Source organism: Ambystoma mexicanum, chromosome 7q (genome assembly GCF_040938575.1).
Source record: "Ambystoma mexicanum isolate Mex_15411 chromosome 7q, UKY_AmexF1_1, whole genome shotgun sequence".
Lineage (NCBI taxonomy): Eukaryota > Metazoa > Chordata > Amphibia > Caudata > Ambystomatidae > Ambystoma > Ambystoma mexicanum.
Window position 1 is genome coordinate 316,463,872 of NC_090941.1, and position 19,202 is coordinate 316,483,073.

Consider the following 19,202-nt stretch of genomic DNA (forward strand, 5'->3'; position numbering starts at 1 on the left):
TCTCTAGCTAGAGGCAGCACCCCCAGCACAGAAAACTAAAAATCACAGCGTTAAAAAAAGTAGCATTTGTCCCTAAAGTTGATCATTTTGCAAACCCAACCACTCTAAGCTCCGCCTCCATGACACGCCCACCTGAGGCACTCTGTCATTTTTGCACACTGGGTCCTTTTTCTTAGAGCTGCCTGTGATTAACAGAGCTCTCAGGTTCCCCAGTGCCATTCCCCAAAAAAGCAATGCATTCCTGTTTTTTCTTGGAATTCTGGCAATTGTAATTGTATCTTTTCCATCGTTAATTTGTGAACCCCATAATTCTGGAGGAATTTCTCACGTATGGAACTTAGAAACGTGAGAGCTCTGCACAAATACGCTCTGTTACTGTATAACTATTATGTATTTGCCCTTTTAATCTTCATTGTTATCCTAGATTCTTCTCTAGTCTTCTGTTGGCAACATCCTTTGCATCTCCCCATTGGATTGAATTGCTCCAGTGCTTTATCGTTAAGCCAGGGATATCGGGTTTAGTTGGGTAGTACTGCACTCACTCCCTGCCTGCATCATCACTGACAGCCACTTAAAAAGGGTGGCTGCTGCTCTACTTATTTCGGTCACTAGATGTCCCTCGAGTGCATATGAAATAGAATAGTGACATAAAAGACGCACTCTGTGATGTTTACTTGAAGTCGTCACGGAACACGTCACGTGACGGGTTCGGGCTCTGCACAGGGTGAGCTGTGTTGTTCTGCATGTTGCTGCTGGGGCTCGGGAAGCAGCTAGTGTGCTGAGGGAGCGATGCGGAGTTGTTAAAGTTGCCGAGCATGGAGTCTGTGAGTATTTCCTTGAACGCCACGGGCACGGCTGAAAGGCGCACTATGCAGACACTGACTGCCCAGGGTAGTTGGGCAAGGCTGAGGGCATGGCATGCGGAGAGAGGATCAGCCTGTGCACAGAGCTTTTCGGCTGCAGCGTCTCTTGTTCCAGCAGCTCGATCTCGCATGCATGCATGAGGTGTAGGATCGCGCACATGGGATAAGGGGGAAGCGATGCCCTTTCACGCAGCCTGTGCACTGTAGTCCTTGCCAGTGGTGAAGAGAAATGCCACGAAATGCATGCGTGGAATATGTCTTTTCATTAAAATTGTCATGCGTGCTTCAAAATGTGATGCATTTTTTCTCTTAAGTTTATTAATGTGCCTCTGGTTGGATGTTCGTGCAGCCCAACGTTTTGATGTATTTTGAGTGGCGAAGGGGCTGTGGGGTAGTTGCAGTCTGTTGTCAAACTCTCTACCAAGAAATTAAGCTGTGGGCTGCAGTCCAATAAGGCTGTTTTTGTAGCAATATTATCCCTATATGGGCCACAACACGGGGAAAGGATATGCTCTTTATATTTCTATGTAATATCTTCGGTAGCCATTGCCACGTTAATTTTGACACTAGACTTAGAGCTGTCACTGTTTCAGGGAAGGGGTGTGGGTGATAAGTTTGTTTAGTGGTCTTCAGTTAAAGATCTAACCCAGCCTTTCCACGCACTGAGTAGACTTTGGCAGACCATCTTGTGTCCCTGCAGAATTACTGTACCAATTGCCAAGTGAACCCATGCCACGTGTGTCACCATCCGCTAGCCCTGTTTTTTTATAATTTTTTTTAAGCTTGGTCTTTCGAGTCGCTCCTTCTGATGTGGGGGCAAAAGTAAAGTAGTGTTGCCTAAAAATCCAGTTCTGGCACGAAGTGTCAGATGTCACGCTTGCCTGTTATGCAAGGTTGACATTTAGATAAGGTTGGATATACATGACACGTTCCATGTCTAATGCAGAAGTAGGACTCTTATTTGCGACTTTAGGCTCGTTACCGTGTGGGCTGGTTAACGTATTGGCTAGCTATTGACGTCGGTGACCGAATAGGTTATTTATTGAATGTGTTCTAAAAATAAAAGTGACCCAGACCATTGAATGTTTACATCGGAACTGAAACAGAAAACCTTAAGTGCAAAGAGTTTAACAGAATAAATACAAATGACTAATAAGTCGTACACACCTGTGACGAAATGACTGCTGATCTGCTGGAGTACTGGGATTCGTTATGGCTAAAGTGCCTACTCGGCCCACCTACTCCAAAGCAAGAGTTATCCCAATCATAAAAGTGAACAAGGCATAACTTGAATGGTATGTCTCTTTGGGGAATGTGGGCCAATGGCACAGTATATATGCTCTGCGGCAGGGGACGTAAACTGGTAATAGTGGCTACTCAAACAGCATTAATACAATGAATCTGAAATAAAAGAATGTCCAATGAAGGTTTATAAAAAAATAGGACCTTTTAATTAAACCAAACATTAACACAACTAATCAAAAACACGAAACACCCCCCTGCTGTAGACAACACAGAGAATGCAGACTTTATAGTGAAGGGACACTTGGGGTCTTTCAGACAGGGGCAGGCCAGGCACTATTTCAGCAGCAACCTCATTAAAAGGTCAGGGGGACAGGGTCACTGCAAACACCTTTTTTTGTCTTGTTCTTCTGGCCTAGCAGTTTTAAAGCATTTTCTGAGGCAGCAATTCGGCCTCAGGTTGGTGAGCTGAGCGACTGAATCCATCACACTGTGTGGTTCACAAGCAGCAATGGCGTGATGAATCTTCGGACAGGCAGGTGATGTCCACGGCGTTGTAGCTCACAAGGGGCTTAATGCAGGAATTGGGCCCAGAGCTGTTCCTTGACTTCTGAGTTGCTGGGAGCCCCTCATTAGGGTCACCACTGGCAAGGGTAGTCCTTGTTGTGCATCTCCACACCAAGAAGGTTTCCAGAGAGCATGTTCAGGACCTGCTACTTCCAGTGAGCAGGATCCTGGCTTGGGTGTTCAGGCAGCAGAAAATGCCTTGGTCCACTCAAGAACTACACCACAAAAATGCCCCAGAAATCGTTGAGGACAAGAGACTGCCTTGCTCTAAAGTCTCTGGTCTTCACCTCCCTGCCATAATACTTTGGAGCAGACTGTACTCCCGGCCAGGTTCCAGGTGAATCCTTCTTCAGTAGCCCACACATTAATGAACTAAGGGAAGGCTCCTCCATCTACTTTTGTAGGCAAAATACCTCGCCTAATTGTTCCCTTTTATCCTCCTGTAAGGGGCCTCCCATTGGGGTTGCTGTAAAGTGTCCTTTGCCTTTTGTTGTCATAACCAAGGTGATTTGTTTGCAGGAAGTTGGGAGGGGTCAGGGAGCGTGTGCAGGACAGAAAGAGCATAGATTGGGCACCTCTTCTGTGGACTGTCCTTAGCCCTGGGCTACTCTAAGTCCACCTCCATTTTCTGTCTGTATAATGTGAAAGAGTCTCTGGTAATCCGCGCCCTGGTGTGGATTATCTATTGCACCCTGCCAGGCATGTCTTTTGAAAGCTGGATCGCAGCCAACCCCATAGGGAGAATTCCTGTGCTGCGGAGGATATACACTTAATTACAGGAGCATCCAAGGAGACGCTTCCTGACCTCCGCCCGGTGCATCGGTGAGACCCAAGTCAGACAAATTGAATCCACGCCGCCCTGCCATACAGGAGTGCCTGGTCCTCAACCCTGGTTGACGATTATGACCTTAAAATGCTTTATGGCTGTATAACTGAGCGATCTCAACATCCACCATGCCAAACTAGGCAGGGCATATCTTTAGAATGTATTGTGCCACCAGGCACTTTAGACACACAATCATGATTTTAAGAAGGGAAAACCTTTGAATATAAAGTCTGCAGCTGCGGACTCCGGTAGGCCCTAATCAAGAATGCACATGTGATGTTCGAACCTGCTCTGCTGCCACTGCAAAGCAGTCGCAGGGGTTGCCAGGGTACAGCCCTAGCAAAGTCCCATGGGCATGGAACATTAAAGGCATGAGGTATGATTCTTAGGTCTGCCCTCTACAAATCATTCTATATGTACACCACCACAAACTGAACGTGACTATTATATTTAACTATTATCCAACACTGTGGTTTGCATTTTATTAACCACTTTAAGAAACTGCTCTGCTCTCCCAATTATTGAAACTGTGACTTTCGGGTGTTTTGGGCAACTGCCCATCCCACTCAGTAAAGGTTTATTACTGGTTAAGGAAGCTGTGGTTGGCAGCTGGGCTGGAGTAATGGAATGCTGTCTCTCGCCAGCAGTCTGCCACGGACCTTGGATAATCTTCTCCTAAATGACAATAATGGTAAGAAGAACAAAACGCACTGCCAATTTCTGTTATTCTCCTGCTTGGACCGACGCCCGGCTATGGCACTGCCATCGCTTCCTGATGCAGACCATTGGTGCAGTTGTAGAACGTCTGACTTTCATACACTGGCATCTCTTCCACCCATGAAGGTAGCAGAGAAACAGCTGAGGATTGGTTCTGGAAAAGCTTTATATTAATGTATGACCACTGGCAATTGCACTGGACACCCTTCTATGGCATCATTTCCCGTCCTATCACTCCATTACAGAATGGGAAGACCATAAATCAATCACCAGAGCTCAATGTTTCCATGTGCCCCAGACTTCACTGGTTGCTTTTCCGAGACCTTCACCAATTCCTTGTGTGCTCTGACCTCCTCGTTTTCACTATTTGCCTGACCTCTCCCGAGTCCCCATGCTCCTGACCTCCCTGTCATCTCAGTGTAGTAGCGTATTGCCAATGCCTTCCCATCACGTAGAAACTTTGATCTACGACGTCTTAGAATGGGCAGCACGCATTCAGGGGATCTGCAGGCAAAAAGAGGCTCCCCAGCCCTGGAGATGACGAGTACCACCTTTGGAAAAGTGACATTATAACCTGTACCCCTGGCACAGGGGGTTTCTTTGCTTCTTGAAGGTCTATACAGGAATCCTCTACTGGAGACATCCTATGTAACCATTGTGTGTTGCTATGATGCAGCATACTGTGTCTACCTGCCCTGTCTCCTCTCACATTTTTAATTAAGTCCTGTGTAACAATGGCAAAGCATGGCCTGCTTCTCTTCTGTGCTTTCCATTCTGAGCAGCACATAATCTTAAGAATGCCTTAGTTGCGAAGTTTGGGCTCCACCCCCCCACCAAAGTGCCATAGGCTTTCACTTCTGCATTTTCGACCTCAGTGTAGGACCCCTTTGCCTCACGCTGTTTCCAAAACTATTAGCCAAGTGGGAAAAACCACCAACAGCATTTCTAGTCTCCAGGCAGCCCATCATTCCATGGAAGTAGTGGGAATCTGCAATTGCGCTCTACTTGGATGCATTGATGGGACCGGAAGTAACACTAAGGAGGGAGCGCGCTCTTTTTATGCTCTGCGATAGGGGTTGGAGGTTGTTGTCTATTTTCTCCTGAGCCAGAGGAAACGTAAGCCAATAGTTCTGCTTTTGATTTGCAATATCCCGAAGCCTTGGCCTGCATTGATCGTCGATTTGGATGAACAATGCTCAACATTGCTTTGGAAAGGCAAAATGTTTACACTAGATTTACATCTTCCTCAAAATTCACCACTGATGTTATTACAGCGCTCAACAATTTGTCATGCATGTGCGCTTTTGGACATGTTACCGATCAATTGATCAGTGATAAACTTGCATTATGCTGCTATGACCCAAAGGCTTGCAGGACGCTTTGTGGATGCACAAGGATTCATTTTTAGTAGAGGCCACCAGCATTTGTCAAGGCTGTTGCCATTTGATTTGTTGCATGAAGGAGTCCAAGAATCAGAGCTGCAATGAGAAGGTGGTATGCACCATACGGCACCAAGCCACTGCTGCTCCGTGACGTTCTGAGACCAGGGGGCGGAAATCTGTACTTAAGGAAAATGGGCATAGGAAACGCACCATCCATGAGGATACACGTAGATGTTTTCGATTCAGCAGTCTTTTGCATATTCAAACTATGACAATCTCCCCCCTTGCATCAAAGAATGTGCCAACTGCAGGAAGAAAGGACATTTAGCTGCAGTGTCAGGTAAGAATGCCCACTGTGATGGCATGAACAGTCCGGTTCTGTGTGTGTCGGCTGGAGTGACGTCAAGTGACAGGACATTTTACTGTGTTGTGTTAATCAGTAATGTTCTTTAAAAGATGTTGGCGGATTCTAGCTCTGATCGCTCAATTTTCTGGGAATTAATGTTCATTCAAGAATTTGGTTACAATCTTTTCCTGATAATTTACCTGGGGACTTTGGTCAAAGCAAGATCCATCTCCTGGGTTTTCTTCCATCATTGTTTCTCTGTAAAGCTCACCACGCCTCGGGAAAGCTGCACGTGTCCTTAGGTGGCTCTACCGCCCTCGGGTGGGATGAGCAAGGGTCCGCAGCCATAAAACCTGACACCTACTCACCTGAGCAGGCGCCTTCAGTGACATCCTCTTCATGTCAGGACATTATTCAGAGGTATTTTTCAGTGTACATGAATCTAGCGGGACTCCTCAAATGCTATGCACAAGAAATCAAGCTAAAACCGGGTGTTGTTCCCTTCACGCACAAGGTGCACCCTGTGCCCATCACAGTTTGCAAGGAACTGTTGGAACTTCTTCAAACACTCGTGAGCGGTCACATCATGGACACTGAGGAAAAGCTCAGCCCAGTGTTGCTCTCTTGAAAACCTAACGGCAACGGCCTGCACCTCTGTGTAGACGTACGACGTCTAGATGGCAACATCATCATTGACAGTTGTCCCTTGCCAATCATTGCGGAGCTTGTTCCCTGTTAAAGTGCACGATTCTTCACGAAATGAAACCTGAGGCACGTCAACCATCAGATACGTATTCATCCATACTCCAAGGCTCTTGCAGCATTCGTCACCCCAGACTGGGCGTTTGAACCCACCAGGATATCCTTTGGACTCTTCTCAGCGGCTAGTGACTACTCTTCACAACATTGCCAATGTGCTGTTTTTCCAAGATGACATACTAGTACACAGTCACTCTGAGGAAACCTACTGTGCCACACTGGACACAGTGTTCCAGAAGATCGAACCAAGTGGTATGCAACTATGCGAAGAAAAGTGTCAGCTCTTGCAAAGTAAAGTAGAATACCTGCAGTATGACCACTCTTCTAAGGTGTTCTTAACAAAGTCGATACCACCAATGAGGCACCTGCTCCTTTTCAACAAGGAATTACTATAGTCTTTCAGGGGCCTCACCAAATGCGACTCCCAAGTTGTTTTTTTGTTTAAACTTTTAATTTGTCATTTTAACCATACAACTTGTTACTTCAAACATTTGGTCTTCATGTCTTATTATCAGTACAATTTTCCAGGTCACAACATAATGTGATTCCAAGGTTGTCCAGAATTTGCCTTCAAAGATGGAACCCATGAGAGCAGTCTAGAAGAAAGATGTATGTTTCAGCTGAACGACGCACTGTCCGACAGCTTTCGACTTGATGAAACATATAATCACAGGTCCCTTCCTCATACCAGTTCATCCCGGTGCCCTTACTACCATTGATGCCAGTCCGTGCTTGTGATCTTGGGCTGTCCTCATGCAGTCCCACCAGTTGGCAAACTATATGGTTGCTTTTGCTTCCTGTTCCCTCACATCTCCTAAATAGAACTATTTGGCTATCGAGTGTGAGATATTGGCGTGTGCCTGGGTGACGGAGTACTTTCATTCCTAGGTCTAGGGATACCCGTTTCATCTCTGCACCACCCACAAAACCCTGATCCATTTACTTTTGCCAGGAGGCACGAAGAAGATTTCATAACGATTGGCATGCTTGGCTGCCAAACTGCAGTAATTCCATTTCCAGCTTGAATACATTCCTGGGTGGAAGAACCAACAGGCTGACTCTCATTCCAGGATGGGGCTTGGAATGTAGGTAAAGGCACACATCCATGGTGGCTCCATAAAAGATGCCAATCTGGAGACCAGCTATGCAGTAAGTAAACCTTCCTGGCATAATCAAACTGCGGCTGATGTCAAGCAATGAGGACATTCCTTCTACTGAGGTGGCCATCTGAGAAGAACTTGACTGTTGTCCTAAAGTCCTAGGAGTAGCTCAAAGATGAACTATTGAAGGAATCTGGATTGGTGGTGTGAGTTGAGGAACTGGAAAATGCAGTCATATTTGAAGGGGGGGTGGAATGTCTCCTGAGTTGCCATGTACAGAGAAGAAACTCATCAGCTCATATCGTGCACATCTGTAGGCCAAAAAGGAATCGCCCCTGAAGATCCTCACCATGGGTACTGTGATAATATGAACAGTCTGGCTCTGTGTACGTCAGATGGAATGACATTGAGTGGCAGAAATAAACCTCACTGTGTTGTGTTAAGGATATTCTTTGTTGGCAGACTTTGATTATGGCCCTGAACGCGCCACTGTCTCGGAATCACAGTGGTGATGACATGGACCCTACCCTGGGTGACCACAGTCTTCATAACCAGTCCTGAGGTCCCCTCAGGAGTTCAGCAAGGTGTAGCACGGGATGAAACCTGCAGCACATCTCCAAAGGCAGCTAGATTGGCGGACAGGCAAGATCGAACTGGCACGCAACGACATGGAATTGAGAATGTAAAGAATACACACGCACACATCAGAATAATTACATTTATGCTGACCACAACAAACGCATCAAAGCAGACCCTGTAAAGCACCAGCTCGCCATTTGATCCTTTTCCCAAAAAGGAGGGATGGATTGTCTGTTTTGCCAGCCACTTCTTTTTGTACATCTGCATTTTCTTCATCCACAGTTTGTATGACCTGCAACATGTTCTATCTATCTGGTCTTTTCCTCGTCCCTCATTCATCGCAGTGCACTGGCCGATCCACTCATCAGTGCTGTGCAATCACTCCTCATCCTCTCATAAACAGGATGGCCGTGGTATCACGTCGCGACGTAGGTAGCGGCAGTGATTAATTTATTGCACATCGAAAGCGGTACTTCCTGAAGCACTGGGGATGCTTACCCAATCGCCATGGCAACCAACAGGTGCAACTCTTACAGGCTGCAGGTACAGTGAGCCTGTTACTGACAGAGTAAGTGATTGGGGGGGGGTGTGGGACAAGAGAGTGGGGAAAAGACGGAAAGGATTCTAGTAGTGGGGAGGGTGGAAAGAAGGAGGAAAGTAGTTGGGAAAGACAGGCACAGAGTGTGTGTAAGATTAGGACACAAAAGAGCAGGTGGGTTGTTCAGGGAGAGAGGTGGGAGTAGAAGGATAGAGGGAGGAGGAGAGAGATGCAGGTAGTCGAGGATTGTGGAAGTGAGGGGTTGGGTTCAGATGGGAGAGGGAAAGTGACAGAAGTAGAAAAGAGGTACAGGTGGAGAGGAGGAGACCAGCAACATCACTGAGGAAGGGGATGGAAACAGAGATAGAAAGAGAGATCGAGACTGAGAGAGTGAGAAGTAGAGACACTGGAAGAGAAACCCTTGGTGACATTTTTGTGACAAAAATGCCTCTTGTAATGTGAATGTAGGTTTTGGGCACAATAATGTCTCGACTAGGGCTGTGCCGAAAAGTATATATACTATTTGGCCAAATACTGAATAGTTTGTTAACTATTCGGCCGAATATGAAGCCGAATAGTTGCTTTATTTAATAAATCATGTTCCAAACAACAACAAAAAACACACTTATAAAAAAAAGCACCATTTTAAATGCATTCTAAACTTTTATTTCTCTTCATTGTAATCAATGCAGCATCTTTATTTAAAGTATAATAGCCAGAAAAAAAGCAGATTTAACCAAAATGAAGGGACCAAATGTGGAGAAGGTTGTTGCATATTCAAAACCAGTGCCAGTCGAAGTAGGAGTCTTCACAAATGCAAAAGGACTAGGTTGCAATGAACAAAATATATATTGCAATTTGCAACCCGCTGTCACACACTGGCCCACTTTGGAACTCTAGAGATTACCCAACATAAATTCCTCTGAGAGGAATTCTATCTATTGTGAATTCTTAATGTTTCTCCATGGGCATGGCCTAAAAGAACAAATGCTGCTCACTTTTCACTTATCCTCGCCAATATACCTATATGCACCTTATAATGCCTGATAAAATATCAGATAATGTTAAACTCAGGACTGAAGTCCTTAAAAAAGAAAAGAGGAGACTATGACGTAAGCAATGGGAAGTGACATGACAGGAAATGATGAAGGGTATAGTGACGAACTGTGGTTAACTGATTTACCTGTGGCTAATAATGTTGCTGGTCTTTAAACACAGTGGCCAATAACTTTTGAATCCCAGAAGTAGGAGGTTGTAGGGAACACAGTGGCAGGTGTTTGCAGTTGTGAGCTTATGTGAAAGGACAGTCGGTCACACAGCCTTCCGTGCCCAAGCTATGTGGCTGTATCTAGTGATCAAAACTGCTTTCTCCAGCCTTAAATACTCACTTGTTTGAAAAGCGATGATTCCACCCACCCTTGATGGAGCCAGACACCATCTTGGAAAGCCCTTCCAAATGGAGGAAATTCTAGGCAAAATCTGCACCTTGCAGTGATGCCCAGGCTTGGAAAGGGGTGCTTCAGCAAGAGGCTGTCAAATCTCTCAACTGTGGGAACAGAGGGTTAAAACTTAATCTTTAAAAGCGAGTAGCAACAAACCTATAGTAGCACTGCCATCCCCCATAGCAGTTTACCCCCTCCTTCCCATGACGAACCCACTGACTTAACTGCTCTGCTCATGTAGTATCGGGGCTCATCTGATGGAGGCAGGAAGGACTCCAGGATCACCAGGATGCGTGAGTACAAAAGGAATAGGTTCTTTAATACGTTTCAGGTATCAGGCTAGTAGGAAAGGGGCATCCTTCCAGCTTAGCTCCCATAGCCTAGATGACCAACGGTCACTCGTGGAACCTCCGGCCACTCCAAGTTCCGTGGCATTCCACATTCCATCCAAGGTAGCTGGTGCAAGCACCATATTACACATCCCCCTTCTTTATAAAGTGCAAAGAAGGGGAACCACACATTCAACATCACCACACAGGACTATCTGCACTCAAGACCCAAGACAAACTCAACACCTCCATAACTAAACCATATCCACATCAATGAGCGTAACCAGAACCAACCGCGTATCTAACATTCCGGACATCAGCAACCACCATAGCGTATTTTCATTTTACCCCAGCCTGCTACACAGGGGTCACAGGGATGCCACACCCGGCACACACGTAGCCCTCACATAAGCACATCACTGCATTCGCAACCATAAATGCAAATCAACCAACCATTCAGTCCTGAGCATTCACACAGCCAACACTACACATAGAATCCTGTGGGGGCAGCCATCCACCACATCACCAAAACACTCAGACCACCTCTCTCCCTAGAAGACACTCAATAGCATGAAAAGCCACCAACAAAAAAGAACCCACAGAACAAACGACGCCGCTGGAGAAGCGGCACGCCACAGCACACAGTCAATGGGTTGATCAGGCCCATATCCATGTGATTGAAAAGAAAAATGCATGCATGGGATGGAATGGACAAATTAACGTGCACATCAAAATGTTATTAGGCCAAGCTAGTACATTCATTCTTCATGCATTCAATGGCACCTCGGTGCCTCAAAACATGTAATACTCTTTCTCATAGACATGAGAACAAGCAGTGGCTCACACAGACCACTAGGAGCTGCTCAAGGCAGACAATGGGCGAGTATGGCGGTAAGGGATAGCGGCCACCGGTAACGAGACCGGTGGCGGTAATCCCTTACCGCCATACTCCGAGTTCCCTCTGCGCCCTCGCCCTTAACGCCCGCTTTGAGCAGGTGTTAAAGTCGAGGGCGCAAAGGGGCCTCCAAGCCAATAACGGTGACCGTAATGAACGGTCACCGTTATTTGCATCTTCCCCATTCCCATTGAGCCCTATGGGGGCTCATTCGGGAATGGGGAAGAGCCTTGGTGAATGGGGAATTACCGCCCCGCCAACCTTGGAATGGGGCGGTGATTCCGCCATCCACCAAGGCGCTGCCGGTCCGGGTACGGCGTCAACCAAGGCGTTAATAGCGCCATTGGTTAGCGCCGTACTCGGAATGAGGCCCAATCTGTATTACCCCCCAAGATAACGGCGCTGAATGGCAGCATGTTAAACCTATAACCTACATCTCTAAATACACCTTAACGTGCAAACCGGGTACACTTTATCCATCAATACAAAATAATACCAAAATAGGGTGTACAATTTTGTAAAAGCCCCATCTGAAACAAAAAAACCCATCTGTACGTTGCAGCTCCTAATGATTATCATCCCTTTGGGAAACTGCGTATCCTCTGAGTTTCAGCGAGAGAGGGATCTAGTAGGCCAAAGGAAGGCACAATCGATATTCAGCCTCCTGGTCTCAGAAGGAGAGCCGATGTCAACAGCCCAAAGAGTTAATGCACCTACTGCCACGATCCCTGTGTAACTTGCAGGCCAGGGTCAGGTTCCTGAGGATACACCGATACTGGTTTGCTTGCTATGCTGGGACCTATAGCCCAATCACATCGCATCTAGAAGCTGCTCTGTTTCATCCCCAACACAAGTAACTCACCAACACTGACCCCTATGCGTCACTTCTTGCTCAGGTTTTTCAGGTCACCTGGGAGCAGAGAGACTGCTTATGTATGCGGGGTACTGAGGCCACAGAGTGCAAAGAGAAGGCACCATTGATAGTGGTCGTGCAGGCACTTGGAGTTGCATTGGGTATTTGATGATCATTCATGGGCCCACCTTTTAAAACTGCATCCCCAAAATGTTGTGGCTGGCCCACCCTACCTCTGGCAAATATTCATGACTCTGTGCGCGACTTTACAATACTGAACACCTGTCTGACACAACTGAGCGAAACTGTACAAATATGCCACGTGATATAAATGGCTTCCTACGGTGCACAGCAACCTGCTTTGGTAGCGCCTAGATCAAGTTAGTTTGTATGTGTGGATGCGATAAATACAACACTGCATCACAGTTATTTGTCGTGCACAGGGTACAGTCAATAAACTACCTTTTGGCGAGTCTAACTATTGTAAATGTCCAGTTGTCTGCATAGGTGCGCTTATCACTATTTTGACTGTTCAATAGTTGAAAATAATGTGTTGTTGCTTTCTCTTTATACAAATTGAATTTTCCTCAAAACAGTTATTTTTTGTAAGGGTTTCTTTTTAGAGAGTGGGTGTCCGATTGCCCGCAGCCTGATGCCGTCGATCCGTAATCACTGTTTGGAGGAAAAGGATAAAAAATTAATTTGTGTAAAGAGAAAGCAAATGCAAAATCCTAACTTTTGATATACCTTGGAACACCTGTTTGAAGTACCCAATGATTCTCTCCTGATGAGCCTTCTATATCATAGAGGTGAAACACGTGTTGAGAGTTAAAAAATGTGACATGTGAAATAAATAACTATTGCAAGTTCAAAAGTTTGAAAAACAATTATTTGAATCTCACCTTGGAGGAACCGTACACAAATCTGGTATATCTCAATATTGGAAACAATTATACAATGATCTTTAAGAGTTAACTTGGCTCAATCAGTTGGCGCAAAAGGCTAATACCAGCAACAAAAAAACAACTATGCATCAGTTGACCAGTGTTTTTGGCAGTTAAGATTTCTAACTATGCAAAAGCTGTGCCTCGAAATAAACATGTGCATTTGTTTTCCTTTGCAAGGGGAGTTCAATCATGGAGAGCCGAAGCAGTTGTGCGGATCTGTTTCATCCTCTGCAACTGGAAGAGGAGAAGCCGAGCAAAATAGACAAGAAGTTCCGGCTGTGGTATGTGGGATGGTCATCCCTGGATCGGAGGACTACCTTACCGATGCTTCCTTGGCTGATGGCCGAGATCCGGCGGCGAAGCGAGAGGCAAGAGTTCCCTGGGTGCAGCGCCCCCAGCAGGGAGGTGCAATTGTTGCTGGGCACCCCTCACCTGCGATGCGTGCCGGCCTCCTGCAGTGTCACAAACCCAGCCGTCTTCATTTTCGAACACAAGGCCCAGCACATTTCGCGATTCATCCACAACAGCACCGACCTCACCTACTTCGCCTACCTGATCAAGGCGCAGCCGGACAACCCTGAGTCGGAGATGGCGTGCCATGTCTTCAGGGCCACTGACCCCAACCAGGCAAGTGCAAGAGTTGAAGGCAATGTTTGTGTAGTTCAAGCTCCCAGGAATGGTTTGCCATGTTTTCAAAGATATTTGGTTTTACCAAGCAGGAAACCGATGCCATGCACACATCCACACTGCATGACCTCGGCTAGCATATTTTTATAAAACGTTTTTGTACGGTATGCTGTGTTTTTGTTTTCTTTTTTGTATATGCTTCTGCAAACCACCTTTGCCAGTTGAGTGTTCTTGTACTGGTGTGGAGGATTTCCACAGAGCTAACGAGGCCTCTTCAGGCTGTGCCCACCGTCAAGGCCTGCAGTGTGGATGTTGGGGGGAGAGTTCGGTTTGTGGGGAGACTCTCTTCTTTCCTGACTTAAAATTCTTTTGTCCAAAGTCCTTGTTTGAAAAGGCGGGCCGTCCACCTGTTCTTGAGCCGACAGAAGGGGTGGGACATGTGTATTGTAGTTGGGGGCGTGATCTAGGAAATGTTATTTGAATAGGAGGCAGGTGAGATAATCCTGTCAGCCTTGATGAAGTGTGTGTGGCGCCTCACGTGACGCTCTGCCAAAGATTCCTATGCTTTTGCAATAATGGGTTATGTCGTTTTTTAAACGTCTTTTGGGTCATCTTTTTAACATTGAAAGGGCCTTTTTGGATGGGTTCAGCTGGGGAATGTGTTCCACATTTGTGAGTCCATCGGGATTTGGATTGTAACCATGACTACCAGGGATCTATATGTGTGTCCTGTCGGGTGCGAGCAGCTCACCCAGTCCCCTTTCTGTTCTTTGTGAAGCTTTGCCAGTAACCAAAGAAAGATATGGGACTCAATGAACTACTTGCATGGGACATGGGGCCCTCTGAGATCGCTGAGCATCTTGTGAGCCTATCCTGATGTTTGAAGGATCATTGTATGCTGTGTGTGCTCTACTTGGCATGAACCGCATCAGTAGGAGCCTGCATTTCATCACCCATGTTTCCTGTCTTGGATGGCAGCCTCCACATTTGCAGCCTCGAAGAAGAGTTTAGGCTTCCAGGAGCAGGTGCATTCTGGATTCTGTTGTCTTGGCTTATTGAACGAGTTGGCCTTGAGTATCCAATGCACAATGTTCTGGAGGCAACGAGTTAAGCCGGGCCTGCACTGCGCCTGCTCCCCTGGCCTTATTCCAGGTATCCTGTACCGGTGTCAGCCAGTGAAGGGGCGCTTGAAGCAAGTTATGTCTGGGAGTAGACCTTTCTGGCAGTGTCCCAGGCTGGTAAATGCAGAGACCTCTCTTTTCTCGGTTTGTCTTTTGGTGCCTGTCATGTCGGGGCGCATGCCCCCGCGCCATGGCCTCCTCGCGCGGCACGCCTTGTCCTGTCATATCCACTTTGACGAGCAGCCTTTCTGTTGTTACTTTTCCAAGAATTGAGCCCTTGGCGAGGTTTGTGTGTATGCTTTTTCGAGTCTTCAGTGTGTCAGACAGCAGGCGCTGCTGCGTGGTTTCTCAGGGTGCGCACTGAGCACAGAATGTCACTTCAGCTTTTTCAAACGGGTTTGCTGAGTTTATTGGTGATAGCAGGTGTCTTTCTGCGTGTTTACACCCTGGGGCCTAACATGCTGCGGAGCTGCAGCTTGCTGAAATGCGACCAAGCCCACGAAGTGTTTGCTTTCATACAGACTCGTTTTTGGCTCGGAGTGCTTTGTCTGAAGGCTGCTGGTTTGGCACCTCTGGCGTTTAACGGGGTGACCAGATGACCAATTTGACCTCTTCTGTGCAAAATATGTGGCTCTATTTTGTGCAGGTATCCGTAGATGGGGTCTCTCCCGTACATAGTGTGGGTGGCAGGTTAAATTGGGTTGCTGTCCAAAGGATATTTTTTTTTGATTCGGTGATAACCCTTTCCTCTTTCACCTGCACTGTAACCTAGCCTCCTTGATGACCACAACACATACATATGTTTTTTTCTGTAAAGTGGAACTCCTCGAACACTAACACAGATGATCTCCTTGTTGTCTGTACTTCCTCTTTTTCTGTCACTTTTCTCTTAATCGGGGCTGGACCATGTCTATTCCAACTCCTACTGTTTTGGCATTGAGTAGTTCTATGTTTCACAGCAGTTGAGAGCTGGGGGATGAGCAATGGGTAAAATCAATGTTAGGAATGTGCCCCTTATCACGAGTTCGGCCCAGCACATGTTGATACAATTATGCTAATTAAGGGCCCGAACCCAATATTGACCCTCCCCTGATTATAAGAAATGTACTGTTGCTTTAAATGAGGACCACAACCATATGGGGGATGATAGTGCCCAAATTGTGTTCTGTTATGTAACAGTGTTTTTTGGATCACATCTCCACTGTAGTAGTCTCGGAGGCAGTCGTGTCGGGGGTGGGAGGCAATCCACCACCAGTTATTGCATAAAGGCTTGGAATTCAACCGATGTAAATGGAAAGACTCCTAATGCTGCAAGCTGAAGGGCTCTTTGAACAGAGCCTCCAAGTCCAGCCTGCTGATGGGCCTCCTCTGTGCATTGTAGGGGAATTGGCAGTGCTGGTCATTGGGCCGGCTCTCGGCGGATCCGAGATCCGGCACCAGATTTGTAGCTGGATCCGGCCAGAGTCAGCCGCCCAAGCCCATGAACCGCGCTGTAATGCAGGCAAAAGAAAATAAAAAAAAAAACAAAAAACGCCCGCCCGCGACAACAGCATTGCCATTTACCGCCGGCTTTGGCACTCGTGTGCAATGCACAATGCTCGCTACATGTACAACTGTGAAAGGAATCAGTTGTACATATAGTGAGCATTGTGCATTACAGCAAAGCCGGTGGTAAAAGGACAGATGAGTTATGTTACTTCACAAGAACTTGCTCAAAGCATTGTATTTGCTATTTCATGCCAATTGTGTCCGTTCCAGTGAATCAAGTCTTCTAGTCCTGAAACATTTTCTTTTTAAATAAAAGCAGAGAACTGGCAACATGGAGCCATATAGTCAAAGGACTCTGCGGTCCTGTTGTCTGGGCATTCTGCTGGTTCTAAATTACTTAACTATGTGACCTGCCTTGACAAAGCAATACATCTATGCACAAGTTTCCTTTTTATTTTTACATGACATTTCCCAACAAGCTTGAGCTGAGCTGCCAAGTGGACCCAGTATGATCCCCCCGCCCCCCTCTGGCTTTTCAACCAACCGATGTTGGCTGAAGCCCAGAACTGGCTGAATGAGTCGCGCGTAACATGGAGCCTCCTGGCAACCATGCTTGAGAGGTAGATTGAAATGCTCTAGAACAGGGCTCTGCAGTCTGCATTGTGCCTGGTGTTTTGGACTGAGACTCCCAAGATCTTTCACTATTGGACCCTATGCTTGGTAGGGCTCATGCGACTAGTAGTCCAAAACATGTGAAGAGCCAAAAGTTGCAGACGCTTGCTCTAGAAGGCCCATCTAAGGTGCATACATTCTATATGCCTTGATTTATCGACACCTTTGCTGAGTTTGTCCAAACGAAAACAAGTTTTTAGTGATTTGGGCTCTTGCCATCCACAGGTTAGTTTGAAGCAGGCTGAGTACAAAAGCTTATTTTTTTATTTTATATATATTTATTAAATGTTTCTTTATAACAAACATGTGCTTCCAATACATATGGATATCAGTAACATCACATAACATTTATCAAGTAACTTGTACACTGTACCAGTACCCTACTGTAACCATCCTCTTAAGTATCAGCGCCTTGATGCCTCTCGGCTAAGCGCGCTTTATAAATGTTAAATAAATAAAATAACTAAGACTTAAAGCATACTAATATTTCTTATTAATATATTCAGAAATGACTACCATAAATCTTCATAACCTTAAGCAATGATCTCTTAACATAACAGTTACATATGATATCCATTAAAACAATGTAACCAATTGACACACACAAGGCAAACAAGACACAGAAAAGAAAATCACTCAGATAAATGATTGAAAGGATTCCATAATGAAAAATACAGGTCTTCACGATCCTTCTCTAATAGTAATATTTTCTGATATTTTGATATTTGTATTTCTACTATCCAGTCTTCCGTAGTGGGCTTTTTCCAAGTTTACCAAACCCTAAGAATTAACTTCACAGCAGCCACCAAAGCCTTATCCATCATTCGCCATATTCTTTTGCAGTTGAGCAACACTAAGCTCATATGCACAGCTGACCTAGCTTATTAACCTAACGCGTGGAGAATAAAGCAAACATCCTATTGTAATTGCATATGTTGTGAATCTTACCTAGGAAAGGCAAGGGTTCTTTAGCGTCACCGCCTCTGGTTGTTGTTGGACTTCGTACAGTGACAGCGCTTCTGTGGTAGGCGCTACTGTTGCTTAATATATAATGTGCCAAAGCAGATAAAAGGGATCTAGGGGCATTTTATATTTTGTTGTTGTAAAAAAGCTATACAAGGCTATAAAGAAAAATACTATTTGGGACAATGTACATTTCAATACATTAAGAATAGTAATAATAATTAAACAAAAGAGGGTAATAAAAAGTCCATAAAATAAAAAACCAAAGACAATCACATCAAGAGTGTAAGGGGGAGACATGCTTGCAGCCCTCACATCCAGACATTCCGTTCTCAGACATGTTCCCTTACTCAGATTTGAACCTAGTTCGCCTATACCATTTTTATTTTGCTCTCCTGCGAGCAACCCAACTTGTGTGTTTGCATGTATATGTGCACATCTTCGCTTGACCTTTGTGTAGGATCAGTATGGCGTTTGGCCACACGTCCTCATTTGGCGTCCATCTACTAGCCTTCTCAGTCATCTGTCTACAGTAATAAACGAGGCTGTACTTGGACCCTGCCCCTCCACCTCTGCATCTCAACAGCACTTGCTCTTATGCTTCTGGAATTTGGTTTTTTATTCTACATGTAGCCGCGTGCAACGGCATAGCCCTCACACGGAGTAATAAGCTATCGTTACACAGAGACCTGAAGGCTTATTAGTTTTGTGTCTCGATTATTACATACTTATCTGGATATATGGAAAATATACTCAAGATCATTTTTATGTCCAAATACTTTTCTCATGTTTCCTTGTGTACGCATACGTAATATGATTACAACCCATGCTCCAGAGAAGATTTTTTTTTCATCAATCTTTTTATTTGATTTTATCAATAAACATAATATCTCAGGTGCATTAATTCACTTATTGCATAGTTCATTTCGAGATGAGCATGTTAAAC

The 19,202-nt window shown here is 45.6% G+C and overlaps 1 protein-coding gene across 2 annotated transcripts in view; it reads left to right on the forward strand.

Annotated features, from left to right (window-relative positions):
* The first annotated feature begins 689 nt into the window (after positions 1-689).
* TBC1D4 (TBC1 domain family member 4) overlaps positions 690-19,202 on the forward strand; it is a 1,514,114-nt gene continuing 1,495,601 nt past the window's right edge. For both annotated transcript variants that reach the window (XM_069639269.1, XM_069639270.1), the window contains exons 1-2: positions 690-824; positions 13,563-14,012. In XM_069639269.1, coding sequence (XP_069495370.1) covers positions 816-824; positions 13,563-14,012 — 459 coding nt within the window. In that variant the 5' untranslated portion in view covers positions 690-815. The remainder of the gene's footprint in view (positions 825-13,562; positions 14,013-19,202) is intronic.